At 40.6% G+C, this 21,083-nt stretch overlaps 1 protein-coding gene across 2 annotated transcripts in view; it reads left to right on the top strand.

The window, feature by feature from the left end:
* CACHD1 (cache domain containing 1) overlaps positions 1–21,083 on the top strand; it is a 232,480-nt gene that overhangs the window by 141,088 nt on the left and 70,309 nt on the right. For both annotated transcript variants that reach the window (XM_040232671.1, XM_040232672.1), the window contains exon 4: positions 9,874–9,980. In XM_040232671.1, the coding sequence (XP_040088605.1) occupies positions 9,874–9,980 (107 nt within the window). The remainder of the gene's footprint in view (positions 1–9,873; positions 9,981–21,083) is intronic.

Here is a 21,083-nt window from a genome sequence, read left to right as displayed (position 1 = left end):
CTGTTTGAGTTCTCTGATACAGCAAATTTCAATTGTATTTCTGTCTTCAAACTATGTTCCTGCATTAGTTTGTGTTATTTCCTTGTGTGTGTAGATAAGTATCTGTATCTTTAGGACTATTGATGAGCACACTCATAGCAGAAAACACCTGTATTTGAGTCTGATAACAGTCCTGCTTTCTGAATTTTCCTTATGTAACCTTCACTGGAGGAAGGACAGGAGACCTGCCACGCTGCTTAGAATACTGATTTTCATCAGTGGCCTTTTATGGATTTTAGGGAGAGTTGGTCTTGAAATTTTTCTCCTTTCTTTTTATCTGTCTGTCTGCCTATCTGATTTCTAAATGAAACTGCCTAGTACATTTTGTCCAGCTCTAAGAAATATACCCTGTTATCACAGAGGCATTCCCTTGAAGTTTTCATCTATTTTTGTTGTGCAAGAATACCAAAACGTATCAAAGAAGGTCACGATTTAAAAATCACTGTGTCTGTAATCTTTCTTGGAGACTCGACTAGTCTGGTATGATGTGGACCCAGCTGTCTTCCAACTCACAGCTTTATTAGCTTTTGAATACTGGGTCAGTAATGCCTTTTGAGGACACATGAGCCATAAGTATTCCACATCTTATGTTTCATGTTCATTCTGCAGAACGGAGATCTGGAGAAGCCTTGTCTCACTCCAACACGAATGTGCCTGACAGATTTGAACCAGTTCATCTCTACAGTCATCTGCTAACTGAAGTTCTTAGTGCTTCTCTTTGATGTCTGTGTCATACCACTCACAGTTGTCTGCTATTTACTAAGTACCCAGCGTATGTGTGGGAAGAAAACATACGAATTTACAAGCTCTTGACTCTAGTCCTGGCAAGTCTCAGCCTCTTCGGTTTTCTGCATTTTGTCATTCAGCATTTACTGCAGTTGTACTCTTCACAGGCAAACTCTGGGCTAGGTTCTAGGGATAAACATGGGAAAGGATCTCTTTACAAAGGAGAAAGTATATAAACAACTGAAACATGTACGAAGTCCTCGGTAGAAGTCAAGTAGTAGTGTGGACGGGGGCTACGGAATGGCACAAAGGGAGCCTGTGGATTCCTCTGCCCAGCTGTCTGTTTTCTCTTTTATTTTTTCCAGACACCTTTCTTTCTTCTTCGTGCATTCCTGCCCAAACCTGGTAACAAGAAAGTTAAAGGATAAATGTTTAACGGGGTTGTGGATTCACTTCCAGTTCCCCTAGGTGTCACCTTTGCCATTTTCCAAGCTTGTGTGAGAAAGCAGTTTGAATGGAATTCTAGAAGCAAAACACAGATCACAGCAGGGCTTTCTGCCAGCGATCTGCTGTGGGGAGGTAGGGGTGTGGAATGGTGAAAAGAAATGTGACTGGTTTGTATGATACTTAGATTCTTACACAGAGAGAGATGCTTGATTGCTCTAAGCCTTACCTTCCAAGGGCATTCGAAACCAGCCTTGTTTCCACTCTGTCTGGGTTGCTGAACCCTGAAGATTTAATCCTTATTACTGATAAGAACAGAAAGAATGTGACTTATCTCTTCAATCTCTGCAGAGATGGAAGGAAAAACCATTTCTCGGAACATGATTACACGTTATTTGACAGCTTTTCAGTTTGCCCATTAATTTAGGTGTTTGAATAAGTAAACTCTATTGGGGGGAGTCGAGTATCATTTACTTTATAAATGTGATAGTTCCTTTTTGAAGTGACCCCACTCTTACCCCTTCCTCCACCATTCAAACAGTGTTTAAATATTTGCCAGGGCAGATGTTTGATTTTTATCTTAGCTCTTTCTTTGTTTAACTTTATTCTCATGGGTGGTTAAGTGGAAGATAAGGGGGTTCTTGTTTAATTCTTTTCAACTGGTGTTGCTCAAATATTTGGAGAGCAGACACTTCCCAGAAAGAATGAGTGGGAACCTGGTTGAATGGAGGTGAAATGAAATGTCTCCCTGTCATATCTGAGTAAACCAGGCACTGTTGGGCTGTTACTCGGATGTTTTTTATGTCCAGACCTCCCTTTTTGAGACTTTTTTTTTATGGGAACCATTTTTTAAAGTCCTTATTGAATTTGTAACAATCCTATTTCTGTTTTATATTTTGATTTTTTTGGCCACAAGGCACATGGGATCTTAGCTCCCCAAACCAGGTATCAATCCTGCACCTTCCCGTATTGAAAGGTGAAGTCTTAACCACCGATGTGCTTAGTCCCTCAGTAATCTCCAGCTCTTTGCAACTCCATAGACTGTAGCCCTCCAGGCTCCTCTGACAACGGGGATTCTTTGGGCAAGAATGCTGGAGTGGGTTACCATGTCCTCCTTTAGAAGATCTTCCCAACCCAGGGATCAAATCTGGGTTCCCCACATTGCAGGTGGATTCTTTACTGACTGAGCCACCAGGGAAACCTCTTAACCACTGGACCTCGTTTCAAAGTCTCCTGTAGCTGCTGGGTTTTGCCATCTTTGCTTCCCCCCTGTCCTGCCCCTCCCCCCCCACCAAATGTCCACTGCTCTTAAAATGGAACTTGGTAATTTGGTGACACCCAGCAGCAAGGGTCTGCCGTGGGCTGGGAGATCCATCACAAGCCTCAGCACGTTTGTTCCACACCAGCTTCTGAGCCCATACCAGATTTTGCTTCCTTAAGAAATGGTGTGTAACTGTGGTGGTCTTTAAAAAAAAGAAACACCCTCATGCCTGTCTCTAGCAGTGATTAAAAACAAGAAAACAAGTTAAAAAAAATTCCCTACCCCATTAGCTGTCATCATATTGGCTTTATTTATGGACTCAACTATCAGTGTAAGCCTTGCTCTTCTGAGATATCCACAGGGATTTGCTTTTTAAATTATTACCTTTAAAACATGCCCGCGAACAATACCACATTTCAGCAGCACCCTTGGAACTCACACTGTGGGTGTGGTTTTTCTGTGCTACATGATAAATTGGTCAGACTTTGCCTGGAAATGTTGAGGAAAAACCCAGGGTTTTAAGTGATTTGCCTGGCAAATCACCTTCCATAGGAAATTTAAACAAAGACCAAGAAAGAGATTCCGGAAGTAAACCCCAACTGGTGTATGTCTCTCTCTCTTTTGTATCTTTTCCTTTCTAAACTGGGACTCCACTGAAAAGTTGATTTACACTGTGAACTGAGGCTGAATGAAATCCAATTGGAACTCACTTGAACACTGTTTTGATGTAAGATTCAAAGCTTCTGCAAATTTATTTTATCTTCTACATTTGCTGATCTCCTGCTTGTAAATCCTGTTGAAGGAGAATAAAAATGACTGCAGCCTGATGGGAATTAAATGTCTGAAGTTCAAAGCAGTTTGCACATCAGAGCAAACGTCAATCAAATGAACATCTTGCAAGCCAGGCAGGGAGTGAATTTCTCCATGGGGAAGAGATCAAAGTGGGAGTCACAGTTCTGTTTTCTCCCTCGGGATGCAGTTTCGATCAGTTGTTCATGAAAGTAAATCCAGAAGGAAGTTTTTTCTTTTTCTTTTTTTTTAACTTGAGGGGGTAGGAAAGATGGAGTTATTTCTCTTGAAACTAAATTTCAGGCCCTAGTTTTATCTTATGAAAATAAATACAGAAAGCAGTCATAATCCAATATCTCCCCTTTTTAGAGAGAAAGTCTACAGGAGATTTATATAGGATTATTCTCTTATTGTTACGACTTTTAAGGGCCATATGCAAAGATAAGTTGAATTGCCTGTTTATTTTATATGAAAATCTATAATTTTATCAGTTCTTGACCTTATAAAAGCTGAAATTTTATAAATGTGACTGGCAGCTTATGTATTTCTCAATGAAAAATATTTTAGGTAACCCTTAAGAGAACTGACATGTTTTTACAATGGTTTAGAAGCACGAACTTTGCATTTCTCACAGTCTCCCAATCAGGGTAAATAGTACATTTCTTCTTAGAAATCATTTTTTCTAAAAGGCACGTGTGCATTAAATGTAGTCTCATTTTAGGCAAGGCAGCTGTTCCACTGAGGCCTGGAGATAACTCAGGTAACTGGGATGGTGCTAAGCAAGTTTTACTGGGTTGACCAAAAAGTTTGTTCAGAGTTTTCCATAAGAAGTTATGGGTGTTTGGAGTTCAAAAGAGAAGCTAACATTAGTGTGTGTGGCTGAATAGAAAGGGAGAGAGAATCACAGGGGTTTTGCTCATGAAATTACTTCTCCTGACTGACTCACCAGCTCGGAACACACCATGCTCCTGTATCTCCAAGCCCCCTGTTGACACCTGCTCCCATACCTGCCTGCACATCAGCAATGTCAGCAACCATAGAAACAGGATGAGGTTTGTTTCTGCATGCTTCATGTTAATTTGATTGGGGAGTGGATGCTCCTCATGTGTGAGGAGACTCAAGAAAATTGAGAGGTTGTATAACCATTGCCACTTAGAGAATTCCATGGAATATGCAGGAGAAAGGAGAGTGGTTGTCTTGTCCTTGAATCCTTTAAGTATCAGAATGTTAGCAGTTGATAGAAATAAATTAATTTAAAACCACCAGTATTCACTATGTTCGGATTACCCAGGGAGCAAGAATTGAATTTTGTTTCATCCTTTCCTAGTAAACTTAAGTCTGTGAGCTAACTAGAGGAGAGGTCATATTGCCCCCTGGCTGAGGTTCTCCTGCAAAGTGGTTATTTAATTCTCAAACAGCAGGGTGGATTTCTTCAGAAAAAGAATGTCTTCAGGTATTTGACGTGCTTTTGGGGATCAGGTTTGATCTCTGGAAGGCTGTGTGTTTATACGTTACCAGCTGGGGCTTCTCTGAGCCCTGTTTTATGGTTTTATGCGTTGCTCACATCTGTGGCCATTGTCTATTATATTATCTAGCACTCACCTGAAATTCACTGTCCCATGGAGAATTTTTCAGAATCTGGTGATATTTCCTCTTTTTGGTCTCCTATTTTTATCTTATCTTTGGTGTATATAAGCCATTTGTTTAAGTTGTCAGATGACCAGAATGCCAGGTTCTTTCTCCCAGAGGAGAATGTTAACACCAGGAAAAAGAGAGAAATTGCTATGAGCTGTGTCTCTTCTCTGTGTGGAGAGTGGACATGCTCACTCTTCTGTCCATCTGGAACTTACAGCCGCCTCTGCTGCCTTGAAACCTCTCAGATTTCAGAAACCTTTCAAATTCAGATTTGAATGGAAAGGGACCTTGAGGCTTTTCTGGAGTGCGGTAATAAAAAGTCACCCCAAAATGGAACATTCCAAAGTTATGCCAGTGGTGAACATTTTAAAATCTATGTTATCTATAATTGATAGAGAATAGCTGTCTTTATCTTCTCCATCTTCCTCATCTTTGTCCATAGAGTTCTTTCTCTGCAGCTATCCATTGTGAGCCTTATGCTTAGCAACTGTCATTTCCTATTAAGTAAAAAGCAAAGATTTCCCCCAAGCCCCACAAGCCTTTAGAGTAATCCTTTTCTTTGAGAGAGTTGAATTGTACTTCAGCTGTTTTAGATAATGCTAATGACAATTTATTGATTTTATTGAGATACAGTGTAATGTATTAATTATAAAGGAGAGCTTGAATATATGTTCATATCTTGATCCTGTTACTTCCTAGCTGTGAAGCTTGGACTTCTTAATTAACATTTCTGTGCCTCAGTTTCTTGGTCTTTAAGTGAAATAATAATAGTATATCTCTCAGGTTTGTAATGATTAGATGAGTTAATCTGTGTAAAACACTTGGAATATTCTTGATACAGTGTAACATGGGAGCTGTTAACTGTTACTGTTACGAATACACCTAATATTCATTGTTATTATTTATTAAATGTTTACTATGTACAAGGCTCTTCAGAGCTATTTTCTGGTTACAAAATAGATAAACCATCTTATAGAAGAGAAAAATGTAGGCTGCAAACATGTAAGTTCTATGCAAGAGTTAGAGAGCAATAAGCATTTTAAACCCAGACTCCAGTTCAGGTCTGTGTACATCTGCGGGCATGCTCCTGTCCCTGACACAGCATGCTTTTGCCAGGTGGCAGCTCCTTTTTCATCACAGATGTTCTCTGAATATGATTAAATGAAAGAGACAGAGCTTTTCAGTGACTTAGCTTTTTGACCTTCCATAGCACTCAGCTACCAATAAGAAAACTTACAGAGAACTATACATTCCCAGCAATGTACTGGACCTGAGAGAGAACTACAAATCCTCAATAACCCACAATCCCATTGGCAGAACTAAAACTTCTCAGATATGCGAAAGGTTATAGAGAGAATTGGGCATTCGAGGGCTGAGTGATAGAATTTAGACAATAAGGCTTCCATAACAAAATATCTTGGCATTATTTTCTTACTATACCTTTATTTAGTGTGTGGAGAAGGCAAAATAAGTAAGATAATTTGCTCATTATTTATAATAAACCTTATATTAGAATTTTTGTTGATATAAGTAGAATCTAAAACCAACCAGTCTATCTATCAGACATCAGCTCTGTTGACATTATGCTAAGCTTGTTTAAAGAACAATATTTAAAAATTAGGGAAAAGAGACATAAGAGGCAGAATGGCCCTAGTCAGTTTAGAGGAGAAAAGGCTCCTCATAGGCTGGGGCTGACAAGAGGACTTTCTGGGAGGAAAATCAGAAAATCGGCTTGGTAGAATGAGCACTATGAACACTGAAAAGCACCACAGTTGGGACCCAGCAGGAAAAAACATGTATTGGTTAGAACTACGATCGGAGTAGAACTATAGATTGGGACACAGTGGGGAAAGAAGGTTGGGCCGGCCATTGATGACAAGCGCTATATTGTGAAACCTTTTTATGACTGACAAATGTTTACTGAGCACCTACTCTTGTGAATGTGTCACTTCGCTTGCAGTTTTATTGTTATAAAAATATTTTCTTTAATGCTCTTAGAGATGATCTTTGCAGTACAGAAAGGAAAACAGCCCATAAAAATAGTTCCCTAGTCTCCCTGGTTCAGGAGTTAACTATCATTTCACAATGGTCAAAAAAATCTGTATGTGGGTGGCACTGGATTTTAACCCTCTCCAGAGTTGGGGCTGACGGGGCACGTAGAGACTCTATCTAGGGAAAGAGGGCTCTCTTTAGGCTTTCATTTCTTCTGGGAGAAGTTGTCAGTAGCTCTCCTGAGTTGCCCATCCCCTTTAACAGTCTTGCTGTGTCACTTATATAAAGCAATACGTATGCCTCATCCTTGGACAGGGAGGTAGATGAGGTCAAGTCTTTCTTAGGTCCCTGATTTGCTGTGAGTTGCTTGGTGTCACTTTCCTCAACTGGGAGATCAGTAGGTGTGAAAAAGTTTTGTAATTAATATAGCACAGTCCAGTTATGAGTTTTAGGCATACCTAAGAATTCCTCTGCTCTCTTCAGACTGAAAGATCCTCTGTCCTTGGTCTCTTTGAGGCATAGGGAGAAGTTCCTGGAAAGCCTTTGTACTGCCTTATTTCTAAAGGAATCTACATGACAGGATTGGGGGGCTTATTACCCCTCAGGAGCCTGTCAAAGTCAGATTTCAGGGAGGACTTTACCCTAGACTCATTAAATCTGAATCTTCCAGGGTAGAGCTCAGGAATCTGCATTCCAACATGTTGCCAGGTGATTCTGATATGGCTTAGACTTTAGATAATTAGGAACCATTTATCTGAGGGATGGTCCTCAGTTATTAGACCTCTGGAGCCTTCTGCAGGAATCCAAAATAGGACTAAGCACGTATGAAGAATGTTCATAGACGATCAGTTAATATGAGTGCCTGCTTTTGACAAGAACAATGCTTAGTGTTTTATACACACACACACACACACACACACACACACACACACACATACATATACACATATACATATATGTATACACACATAGTGGTGAATAAAACTGACAAGACATGCGATCTGCTCTCAAGGGGCTTTTGTCTGTTCATATGGCCTGGACCATAAAAAGCCACCCATTAAAAACATTTACAAGTATTGTCCAATTAAAAAGACATATACAAATGGATCCATAAATTTAAAATTATGCACTTGCCCTGAGAGAAGATGGAAACACTTGACATAGACTAGAAAAGCATTCACAATCCAGTTTTTCAGGGGAAGTGAACGAAGACTTGAAGGATGATTAGATAATCAGGAGAACCTTCTAGACTTGCATTGTCCAACATGGTAGCCACTCTTTGGTGACTGTTTATATTTAAATTAAGGTTCAGCAAAATTGAAATTTTAGTTTCTCAGTTACAGTAGCCACATTTCAAATGCTCAGTAGTCATGTGTGGCTACCATATTGAACAGTGCAAAAATGATACATTTTCATCATCTCAGAAAATTCTGTAGGACTGCCCCAGTCTAGATCAGAGGTGGTGCAACAAGTGTGGTACACCACCTGTTTTTGGAAATTGAGTCTTCCTGGAATACAGCCATATTTATTCCTCTAAAAATTCTCTTGGCTGCTTTCACACCACAATGGCAGAAGTTGGTCATTGTGACAGAGACCTTGTAGGCCACAAAGCCTATATATTATCTGTCTTTAATTTAAAAGTATGTGAGGGAATAGATTTAATATGGCCATCTAGTGCGTGGAGAACAAGTGAGTTCCTTGTCTAATGCTCCTCTTGCTTCACAGATGTTAAATGCTAAAACAAGAGAAGACAGTGAGATTATGTTGCTTTGCCAGCATACACTCTGGCAGCTGCTGATGTATTAATCTCTTCTTTTCTCTCCATCTGTGGCTTTTGAGGGAGCAATCTTCTCGTCTAGACAAACTGGAGCAGGTCCAAGGAAGAGTGACCACACTTGTAAAGCAACTGTGTCCTTGGAGGCACAGTTGACAGTGTTGATATAATTCTATACTGGATGAGAGACTGGACTAAAGAGTCTCTTACAATGTCTTTTGAGATGATATGTATCAAAACAAAACTGCTTTGGACCTCAGCACACCCTTTGAAAACCCAGCCCCATTGCTTATACAGCCAGTTCAGTTTAATAGTTCTTATAAAACAGATCCATAAAAGCAACATTCATGTGAATGATAAAGTGGATCTTGAGTTTTAGGAGTATTTCTGCAGTGTTGTAAGAGCTTCTCTACCTGTGTTAATGAAATTTCACTAATTATATTTATAATCAGAGATACACATTTAACACTAGTTTTTAAAAACCTAATTTCAGATTGAGTTTATTTACAGGTAACTCTTAGAACCTTCATGAATCATCTCAGTATGTGAAATCCAAAATAGCTTATTTAGAAGTTCTAGAGTTTTCTATTTTGTTACTTTTGGATAAAATTCACTGGAAAATAGTCTTAGTGACTATATGAGTCAGTAGATTTCTTTTTTATTTTTTTTTTCCAGATAAGAAACCTGGGGCTCAGACAGATTGTACAGTTTATGCAAGTTCACACATGTAATAGCGACAGAGCAAGGATTCAAATCTAGATCTTTCCTACTCCACAGCCATTCCTTCTCCTTCACTACTGTCTGTTTTTATGCTTGGTCATTGGTTTTCAGACAGAATAATTTAAAGAATTTTTTCACATGTCACATCAGAGCTTAAGTCTGAATGTTTGTCATTCTGGTCTAAATTTTGTCAAATCTATTTTCTGTACGATTTCATCAACAGTACCTGGTCATTCACTGCAGGGAAAGTTGTCTTGAAGGATTTTTTTTTTTTTAATCTTCTTAGAATTTTTTTGATTTCTAAAACCTTTATAAGCAGATGTTGGGTTTGCCCACACTACTCTGAAGTGATTTTTAAAAATATTTAAATTGTAATTTTACTATCTATGAGCTGACCTATTCTGTACACGGTATTTGAACTATTAACTTTTGTTTGTTTTCTGGATTGAATAATGGCCAGATAAATATTGCTGATTGTCTTCTGTTGTTTCAGATTTGATGGGAACTTTAACACCAATGTATCTAGAACAATTAGTTGTGATCGACTATCTACTACTGTTAATAGCCGGGCCTTCAATCCAGGACGAGACTTAAATTCAGGTGAGTAATCTCTTGACTTCATAAAGGCGAACTGTTTTCCACCACATTTTTTAATAAATGTGTTGCTTTAGATTTAGTTTGGAAGGAAAAAAGATATGTTCTTAAAGTTAGATATTTCTTTCTGGCAAGCTGACACTTGAAAGAGGGAAAGGAAGAAGAAAATAAGGCAGACGTGTGTTGAGCGTTCACTGTATTACATCTGCGTTTGTGAACTACGCCATGTGATTCGCTAGATTCGTAACCTATTATCTCATTTGTTAGCAGATTCACATTTAAAGGTTCCCTTCGAGACCCGATTGTCTCTGCATTTAGGAAGTGTTGAATTTCATTTGTATTCCCTGTTTATAATTTTTAATTTGAGGAGGCAGTTTGAAGAATGATGAGGTTATTTTCCTACTACTGAACAGTGTCATGAGGCTGTACAGTCATCCTTCAGTATCTGCAGATACTTGCTTCCAGGGACCCCCCACTGATACCAAAATCTGCAGACGCACAAGTCCCTTACATGTATGGTGAGGTATAAAGAATACAGTTGGCATTTTAGATCTGTGTATTTCACATCCGTGGATATGGGCAACTGACTGTATGTTGAACTTTCTTATTGGTCTGGTCAGAACTCGGTCATATGCAACAGTAATTACTACTAGGGTTAGGACATGTGTGCACATAGTTACATATAGCTTCAAATTGGCACCATGTCTCTGCTTTCTTGCCCTAGAGTTCCTATCTACATTACTCACTCTGTCTTGTTGTATACAGCTGTTGGGTGATGGGCCTCAGAACCTGAAGGTTTCACCTTTTAAAAGCTGGAAGTGTTAAACAGCTAGGAATAAAAAATTACCATGTGACCAAACAATCCCACTGCTGGGCATATACCCTGAAGAAATCATAATTGCAAAAGACATATGTACCCCAGTGTTCATTTTGGCACTGTTTATAATACCTAGGCCATGGAGGCAACCTAGATGTCCATCAACAGATGAATGGCTGAAGAAGCTGTAGTACATATATCCATCAGAATATTACTCAGCCATAAAAAGGAATGCATTTGAGTCAGTTCTAATGAGGTGGATGAACCTACAGCCTTTTATATAGAGTGAAGTAATCAGAAAGGAAAAAACACAAATCATATAGTAATGCATATATGTGGAATCTAGAAAGATGATACTGATGAACCTATTTGCAGGGCAGCAGTGGAGACCCAGACATTGAGAAGAGACTTGTGGAAACAGCAGAGGAAGGAGAGGTTGGGCGGAATGGAGAGAGTAGCATGGAAACATATACATTACCATATGTAAAACAGTCAGTGGGAATTTGCTATATGACTCAGGAAACTCAAATGGGGCTTTGTGACAACCTAGAGGAGTGGGATGGGTGGAAGGGAGGTTCAAGAGGGAGGGACATATGTATACCTATGGCTGATTCATGTTGATGTATGGCACAAACCAACATAATATTGTAAAGCAATTATCCTTCAATTAAAAATAAATTAATTAAAAAATAAAGGCTAGAAATGCCTTTAGAAATTACCTACCAATCTCAGTCCTAGGATTTTACCAAGGAATAATCTGAGGCTCAGAATGGTCCTAAGACTTCCCTCATCACTGGAGAAATAAAAGATTTAATCCTTATACATGAAGAAGTATATTTCCCAGATTCCAGGTCTCCAGGAAACATGTATAAGCCAAGAGAAAAGCCAGGGACCCAGAATATTTACTTTTAGAACCCTACCCAGTATTGGTTCAGAGGAAGAATTCTAGTCTTTGGGCATTGTATACACAAACCAGGTAATCTATTAGGTCTGGAAAGAAAGAACTGTAAGCTTTATGTTGCTTAGGGATTAAAAAACTATAGCTGTTAGCTAAATGATGCGACCTAAATCTGCCAGGCACTTCTTGTCTAGACCAATATATAATGAATTCAGTCATTTAAAAAAACTTGGTCGGAGGATCTGGAGACCTTCTGGAGTAGGTGGGATTTACTACTAGAAAGAAAATTCAGTGAAAATACTTTTCATAAAAAAAAAATAATTGAAGTGAGTAGAGAAGGGCATGGAATAGGCAGAGAGACATTCTAATGGGCGATTCCAAGGCTGGCTCAGGGCAAGAGCTGGAACTTGAGTCTTCATTTCCCAGATTCAGTATTTGCTCTCTTTCCCTTTCCCAGTTGTGCCCAGTACAGAATGTTTAAGAATAAGAGAAGAGTTGGGAAGGACTTCCAAGATATTTAACTTTATCAACAAGAATGAGAGAGTTGATGGGGAGGTGAGGAAGAACAGGTTTCTGTGGGAGGAAAGGAATCGACATCTCAGTTTTAAAAAGTTAGTTATCCAAGGAAAAATGTCTCACAGACAGTGGTGTATACAAGTCTGGGGTCCAGAGAATGGGCCAGGCTGGACATTTATCACTTAGATTCATTGTGTATAGTGAGTCAAAGTCACTCAGTCATATCTGACTCTTTGCAACACCATGAATTGTAGCCCACCAGGCTCCTTTGTCCGTGGAATTTTCGAGGCAAGAACACTGGAGTGTTTGCCATTCCCTTCTCTGGGGAATCTTCCTGACCCAGGGATTGAATCCAGTTCTCCTGCATTTCAGGCAGATTTGTTATCATCTGAGCCACCAGGGAAGCCCAAAGTGAAAGCCACTCAGTAGTGTCCGACTCTTTGCGACCCCATGGACTGTCCATGGAATTCTCCAGGCCAGAATACTACAGTGGGTAACCTTTCCCTTCTCCAGGGGATCTTCCCAACCCATGGATCAAACTCCAGGTCTCCTGCATTGCAGGCAGATTCTTTACCATCTGAGCCACAAAGGAAGCCCAAGAATACTGAAGTGGGTCGCCTATCCCTTCTCCAGTGGATGTTCCCAACCCATGAATCAAACCAGGGTCTCCTGCATTGCAGGCAGATTCTTTACCAACTGAGCTATCAGGGAAGCCCAGACAAGTCTGGAGTCCAGAGAATGGGCCACACTGGACATTTATCACTTAAATTCATTGTATATAGGTAATACTTAAATCATGAGACTCAGTAGGATCATACAGCAAGTGGCCATGGGGAAAAAATAATGACAAGAGGTCCAAAGACTGAGTCTTGGGACACTTTACAACTTAGAGTTCACTCTAAGAGGAAGCAGTAAAGGAATCTAAGATGGCAATCAGTCTGGTAGGAGAACCAAGAGAGCCTGAAGCCAAATGACAAAAGCGTTTCAAGACAGAGGGAGAGATCAACTGTGCTAAATAGGCCCTCAGTAAGATGAAGGCTCTTGAGAAACTGAAATTTAGCAACATAAACACCAATTAACTGGTGAATTTGACAAAGTTTGTTTGATGGAATCGTAGAGTAAAAGAAAGGCTGATCTTCATCAGCTCAGGCTTTTAAGAATGGAGCAGGAGACGCTAAGCACATGAACTCCAAAGGTTTTCTGAATGGAAAGCTAGAGGGCACATGGAGTCTAGATAATATTTTTAAATTATGGCAAGGTCATGTGCCAAAGGGAATGATTCGGTAGATAAAAGTGAGAAGTGAAAAGAGACAGTTGCTACAGCCTTATCCTTGATTAGGCAAGAGATGGTGGGATTCCAAGTAGAAGATGGAAACGCACAGAGCATTCATTCTTAATGGGAAGGAGGAAGAAGGAGTAAGTGTGTGGAATGCCCATAATGACCAATGTGATATCATGAACTTGGGGGCATGACCTGCAGTAGTGATTGTGTTTTCTCAGAGAATTAGGAAGCAAGACCCTCAGCTGAGAGTGAGGCTAAGAGACAGGGAGAGCAGGTTGGAGGAGCCACTGAAGACCTATTAGTTACACTAAGATTTCCTTCTGTGACAGAGGTTTTAGAGTAGAACTCAGCTGCACGTGATTGGGGATCCTGACAAAATGCTGTTTTACTACAGTCTTTATTTGTCAAGGGAAAGGTGGGGAGAAAGAGGATGGTCAGGGAAGAGGTAGGTTGTTCGAGATCAGATCTTATTTTTGGCTGTTTCCAAGATCACGTCCCAAGCATTGATAAAACATCCTAACTGACAAGAGTTGTTCTCAGCACAGTTGACGCAGCTAGATTTACAAGCCGTTTTTGGCAGTATTCAGGTATTTGAGAACGGACTTGCTTGTATTTGAAGTTTTGTGACATTCCACCGGGTAGTGGCTACAGCCAAAGTCCACATTCTTGGAGTCATTTGTAATACGAGAGGAGTGGGAGGTGGGGGAGGGTGACCTCACAGCTCCCCCTTCCCCTCCTCTCTGGCTCATGCCCCTTTTCAGAGCAGAATTAATGTGCTTTCTAGGCTATCACATGTCTGATATTTACATCTGTAAAATGTCCAGCCTTAGGCTCTTTCAGTCTGTATATAATCCATCAATGGGTTCCTAATTGATAACACAGTTTCAGATTGCCTCTCAGACTAGCTGGAAACAGACTCACATAAATTGTAAACCATCCTTAGCTTCATTTATCCAAAACTAGGTCATGTGTCCATCCATCCAACACACATGTGTATTCTTTGTCTTAAAACGACCCCACCACATCTCTACTTTCTAAATTGACTCCTTGTCCCTGATTCCATACAGATAGCTGACGTTCAATAGCGCATGTGTTACATAATGATATGGGTCATGTTTTGCTCAGGGTCTTTCCTGCTTTTATCCCTAGTTTCTCACTTTCTCTCTCTGTCTCTCTTTTAAATTCCTGCTGAGCTATTTTCTTGTGCATAGCCTGATCCCTAAAGAGAGTTTATTTGAAGAGTCCAAGGAAAGTTGTCTCTTGCTCTCGAGTTATGCAATTGAGATGAGAGTGGAAGTGAGAGTTACTCTTTCTCACTGAAAGAAAGGGTGTCTGGACTTTCTTTATTGTGTTTGATTTAAAGAGCATTTGAAGTTGCAAACTTCGATCTTGGTCACGATGGCATCTTCATTGAGAAACAGGATTCATGGGGTGAAAGAGGCGCTTATAAGTCACGTTACAGCAGTAAACGCTGCAGGAGGTGCAGATGGGCACTGGAGGCTGTGGACCAAGCTGCTAATTTCCATGGTTTCATCACTTCATTCTTTGAATGACAAGGATTGGCTATGTGCTGTAGGTTTTTTGTTTTTCTTTAAAATGACTTGAAAATTATCTGTTAAATTGCTAATTCCAAAGCAATGTGAGGCTATGTTCTACCTAAAAAAAAAAAAAAAAAGAATAAAATCAATCAAGCTAGGACTTTCTCGGATTTTGTATGCCTAATTAATCCAGCTTTGTGATTGAGATAGTATCATAAAAGATGTGGTAATTGTTTAAAAAACTATTCAATCACTTAGAAATCTAGACTCTTGAGGTTATGATTCCATTTACATTCATGTTTGATGGTGAGTGTACATATGTATATACATAAAACTAAGTACACAAAGGGAACCTTTCTTCACTTTGATTCCTCTTCAAGTTCTGTTCTTCTACTGTGAGCTACTTTGGAGTCTCGTCTTCTAGGTTTCTTACAACAATCCTATTACACTGATTTCAGAAGATTTTACTAGCCACATAGATTCTCATGTATATATATACTCTTTCCATTATACCTGTGATTGTAATGGATACAGCCTGGGTTTTCTTGTTTTTTACTTAGCAAATATATTCTGAATATTCTTATGTGTCTATGAAAACAAATATACTTCTCTAAAGTCTCTATTGTTGCAGCAATGTATAATTGTGTAACAATGTTAAATCAACCAATCCACTCCAGTTCAACATTGAGATTGTCCTAGTTTTTCACTATATCATTGCTCCCTTGTGTGTATGTGCGTTAAGTCGCTTCAGTTGCTTTTGACTCTTTGCGACCCTATGTACTATAGCCCGCCAGGCTCCTCTGTCCATGGGATTCTCCAAGCAAGAATACTGGAGTGGGTTGCCATGCCCTCCTCTAGGGGATCTTCCCGACCCCAGGATTGAAGCCAGGTGTCCCACGTTGCAGGCAGATTCTTTACCACTGGGCCAAATTGCTCAGGGAAGTCCTCATTTCTCCTTTGGATCTCAAGTGACCCCCTCCATGGTTTCACGTGACTGCTATCCAGCAGTTGGCATGAATGCTTCCTTTTTGGAAACTTTACCCTCCTTAGTTTCTATAAAATTGTTCTGCGCCACTTATCCCCAGACTCCTCTGCCCAGTCCTTATCATCCTTCTTCTTGGGCTCTTTTTTCCTAAGGTGGATGTCCCCGCATGTCCTCTCTTCACCGCCTTCCTCCCCTCACTGTTATCTCCCCGAACGTTCTCCATTTATACAGCACTCCTGCTTCCACCACATGCTGCTCCTGCTGCTAAGTCGCTTCAGTCCTGTCTGATTCTGTGCGACCCCAGAGACGGCAGCCCACCAGGCTCTGCCACCCCTGGGATTCTCCAGGCAAGAACACTGGAGTGGGTTGCCATTTCCTTCTCCAATGCAGGAAAGTGAAAAGTGAAAGTGAAGTCGCTCAGTCGCTCAGTCGTGTCTGACTCCTAGCAACCCCATGGACTACAGCCTACCAGGCTCCTCCATCCATGGGATTTTCCAGGCAAGAGTACTGGAGCGGGGTGCCATTGCCGTCTCCACCCACCACATGCCACTCAATTCTAAACCTCTCTCTAGCTGTGGCCTGTTTCGGAGTTAATTTATCGAGGAACCAACTTTAGGACACATATTTCTCTTTGATACTCTGGTAGCTACCTCAAAAATTAAACCATCAAACACACAAGAACACCTTCATTTAAACTTACTCTCCAGTCTGGAATATATTGCTGGTACCCTCTCCTGGTTACACTGGGAATTCTTCCTCATCTTTTTCTACCTGAGACTTCAGGCTTTAACAGTTTTGACCACATGAGAGCATTAGTGAATGAGTATTTACAAGACACCTGACTAGGGCATTTACCTGTGTGTCCCTCTTCCTGCTCATCACACCCACTTGTAATGTAGATCTCGTTATCCTTTTCATTAAAGGGAAACTGGGCTTCAATTCCATAGTTCAAAGATGTGTCTTGAATCCCCTTTGTTTTCTCCACTTCAGTACCATAGATTTAAATCTCCATTGCCTTTCTAGAAGACAAATTAATGTAGAAATCTCCTCCAAAGTTTCCCTTCTCCTATTCTTCCTCATTTTCAATGTATTCTGCACATGGTAGATATTCTAAAGTACTCGCTCTATAATTCCATTTCTCAAAAATCTCTGATTGCTTCCCTCAACCTTTCAAACAACGATGGAGGCCTTTCAGTTTCACCGTCTGCTCTTCTCTCACTTCCGTGTGCCCTCTGAGCTGTATCCTCAAGGAATCCCTTTCATTTCTCCAAATCCCTAGTTTCTATCGCTTCTCTGTACTTTGCTCTTATTAGGTAAGAATTCCTTGTCTTTTGCAGCAGATTGGGTTTACTAGGAGGCAGGCTCTGAGATGGAGGTTGGCAATCTGTGGGGAAAGGGGAGGAGACAGGATTGAGCCATAGAAGCTGGGCTGGGGAATAGCCTCAGTGGAGTCCTCAACCACCCCCAGGGGAACTTGGAGTTTGGGGTGGCCCCCAGAGTTGTGTCAGCCCAGTCACAACTCTTTATTACTTTACTCTATGATCCATTCTTACTATAGAATTTTAATTTTTTATGTTGGACATCTGTTTGATGCTCTACTCCTTTTAATTTATTTTTTGTACGCCGAGTGTTCAATCCAGTCCCTTGCCCATAGAAGGTACATAGGAAAGTGAAAGTGAAAGTCGTTCAGTCGTGTCAGACTCTGTGACGTAATGGACTATATATAGTCCAAGGAATTCTCAAGGCCAGAATACTGGAATGGGTAACCTTTCTCTTCTGCAGGAGATCTTCCCAACCCAGGGATCAAACTCAGGTCTCCCACATTTTAGGCAAATTCTTTACCACCTAAGTCACAAGGAAAGCCCAGAAGGTACATAGTAAATGCTTATTGAATGAATAGAACTAGGAATTTTTTTGTACTTTTGTTGTCTCATCTTTATAATGGAATAACCAAGGCTTTTGAAAACAACCTTAGTGAAGGATAGAATGTAGATGTGATATGCTATAAATCAGAACTGGTTTTCTTAGCTTAGGAAATCAGCACGTATAAATGTCTCAGATATATGGAGACTATTGAAACAGACTACCCAGATGAATAGTATTATTTTCCTGAAACTAAGTGTGGTGATTTCAAACATACAATGCGCACAGGAAAATCAATCTATTACTCTTTGGTACCTCATAAACCGTTTTATACTTTTGCCTTATTCTTACCATGGATACCAAGGGAAGATATTTGTCAGTGTTATGTAAATGAGAAACAGGCCTAGAGAAGTTAACTGATCTACGTAAAGTCAAACAAAAAATTGTTGGTATTAACGTGACTAAACGTCTGTGTCCTGACTCCTAGTCTGATGGCCTCCTTATGACAGATGGTTTAAAATGAAGAGATGTCTCCTCAACACTGTATTCTACCTACTGACACATCAAACTCTTGACCAAACCTACAATCTTCTCTTTTCCCACCCAAACCATGTTCCATGGGCCATGTTCCATATATCAGTTAGCAGCAGCTTCATTTTGCTCATTACCAAAGATTGAGACCAGAACCAATCCTGACTCTCTTTCTCCCTCATAATAAGCTTCTCTCCTGTGACAACTTTACGGTAGTTACTGTGGCAAGACAGAAGTCCTCCCCTCACAGAGCTCACAACCTTGTCTTATGTATGTTGAAGGCACTTGGGATGAGGAGAAAAGTCAACAGACAGATATAGTCTGATACCGTGCTGAACGCTCTTGAGCTGAGTACCAAACACATTTCTCATTGCAGAATCTATAAAAACTGCATCCAGCACAGGTCGCTGTGTACGAGGGAATAAGTAACAGAAAAGGAAGGTAGCACTAAGTCAGATTTTAATGGACCTTGTATGTCAGTGTGAGAGTTTGGTTTGGTTTTTGTTTCTTAGCTTGAAGTCGAGCATTTGAAGGCTTTAAGCAGAGCAGACAAGAGAGCTTTATGGAGAACAGATGGAAGGGTGTTTAGCCTGAGAGAAGAGAACCTAGGGGGCAGCTAAGATCATCCAAAAGTGGGAGGGACCATCGAGAGAGGAAATTGGCTAGATGAGGGATGAATGGGGGAATAAGAAATGAAGAATCCATGGAGACCACTCTTCCAAGTTGATTGGTATAGAAAAGGTAAAAGGTCATTGATAACTCAGGAGGGGATCAGATATAGGGAAGGTTCTGCTGATAATACCTTTTTAATAGAAACAGTGATAGACTTTAGCTTTGTGGGCTCTAAAACTGCTGCAGACAGTGCATGTAACCATGAAATTAACAAACTCTTTCTCCTTGGAAGACAATCTATGATAAACCAAGACAGCACATTAAATAGCAGAAACAGAAACATTACTTTGCCAACAAAGGTCCATCTAGTCAAAGCTATGGTTTTTCCAGTAGTCATGTATGAATGTAAGAGTTGGACTATAAAGAGAACTGTGGTGCTGGAGGAGACTCTTGCGAGTCCCTTGGACAGAAAGGAGATCAAACCAGTCAGTCCTAAAGAAATCAACCCCAAATATTCATTGGAAGAACTGATGGTTGCTGAAGCTCCCAATACTTTTACCACTTCATACAAAAAGCTGGCTCACTGGAAAAGACCCTGGTGCGGGAAAAGAGGAAGAGGGCAACAGAGAATGAGGTGTTTGACTGGCATCACCGACTCAATGGACATGAGCTTGAGCAAACTCTGGGAGATAGTGAAGGCCGGAGAAGCCTGGCGTGCTGCAGTCCATGGGACAACAAAGAGCTGGACACAACTGAGCAACTGAACAACAAATTTATTTGGCTCCACCCGTTCTTAGTTGTGGCATGTAGGATCCATTCCCCTGACCAGGGATCAAATCTGGGGCCCCTGCATTGCAAGCATGGAGTCTTAGCCACTGAACCAGTAGGGAAATCCTGATAAAAGTTTTAGAGCAGCTTGAAAATTATATGTTGAAGACGGAGTCTAGGAAGCAAATGAAGTTAAGGAAACAGATAAGACAATGGCATTTACCATCCTGGTTGAGTGTCCCAAACCTGGCTGATCATCAGGGGCACCTTCAGTGCTTTGTCAGAAATAACTATTCGTTGTCCCCTCAACCCAGACCTAGTGAATCAGAATGCTGGTAAAGCTTGGGAATCTGAGGCTTCAGGAGCTGACTGTAACGATCAGCCTGACTTCAGAACTCCATCTCCGTTAATTTTCTCTTATTCCTTCCATGAGTGTTTGGAGATGACCTTGACCTTTGAGTCCACTGGGAATGGTCTACTGGAAACGAAGAAGGTAGACAGAGCGGTGTATCCTGTGCTGAGTTTGGACTGGCCCAGAAATTTGTTCTAGATTGTCTAAGCCCATGACCAGGCTGTCTCAACTGAATCAAGGACAGAATGGACTGGTTATTTTACATTATGTAATTAACTTTGAGTGGACGTGATGAACTGTGAGCTTGGAGCAGAGTCAGAGACGTGTGGATATCCTCTCCTTAGTATTAAACTGAAGTAAACACAGTGAAATAGCTGGGTCAGCTGCCATTAATCTAACTTTGGCAATGGGCTTTAGCTGACATGATCAGTGTGGTGGAGAATGAGAGGACTACATGGATCCTATTCCAGGCTCAAGGCTCAAGTCACTCCTCACTTTGAGCCAAAACATTCTTAGCTCTAAAATGGAAATAACAGTATCTCTTTGGTCAAACTCCATAAGTTTGGCTTTTGCTGGCTATTATATACTTGGAAAAATTAACCTCGATATGCCTTGGTTTCCTGAATAATAAGTAAAATCTACCTCATAGGGTTGTTGTAACAATTAACTAAGATAACATAGCTAAAAGTGCCCGTGCATGCTCAATGTTGAATCGTGTCTGACTCTGCGACCCCATGGACTGTAGCCTGCCAGGCTCCTCTGTCCATGGAATCTTCCAGACAAGAATACTGGAGTGGGTTGCCATTTCCTACTGCAGGGAATTTTCCCAACCCAGGGGTCGTACCTGCATCTCTCTGCATTGGCAGGTGAATTCTTTACCACTAGAACCACCTGGGAAGCCTCAAAAGTGGCTGGTATGTGGTCACTTGATATGGTTACCCCCTCCG

Source organism: Oryx dammah, unplaced genomic scaffold (assembly GCF_014754425.2).
Source record: "Oryx dammah isolate SB20612 unplaced genomic scaffold, SCBI_Odam_1.1 HiC_scaffold_28, whole genome shotgun sequence".
NCBI lineage: Eukaryota > Metazoa > Chordata > Mammalia > Artiodactyla > Bovidae > Oryx > Oryx dammah.
The sequence above is the reverse complement of the archived record's forward strand: the minus strand, read 5'-3'. Positions and strand labels throughout refer to the sequence as shown.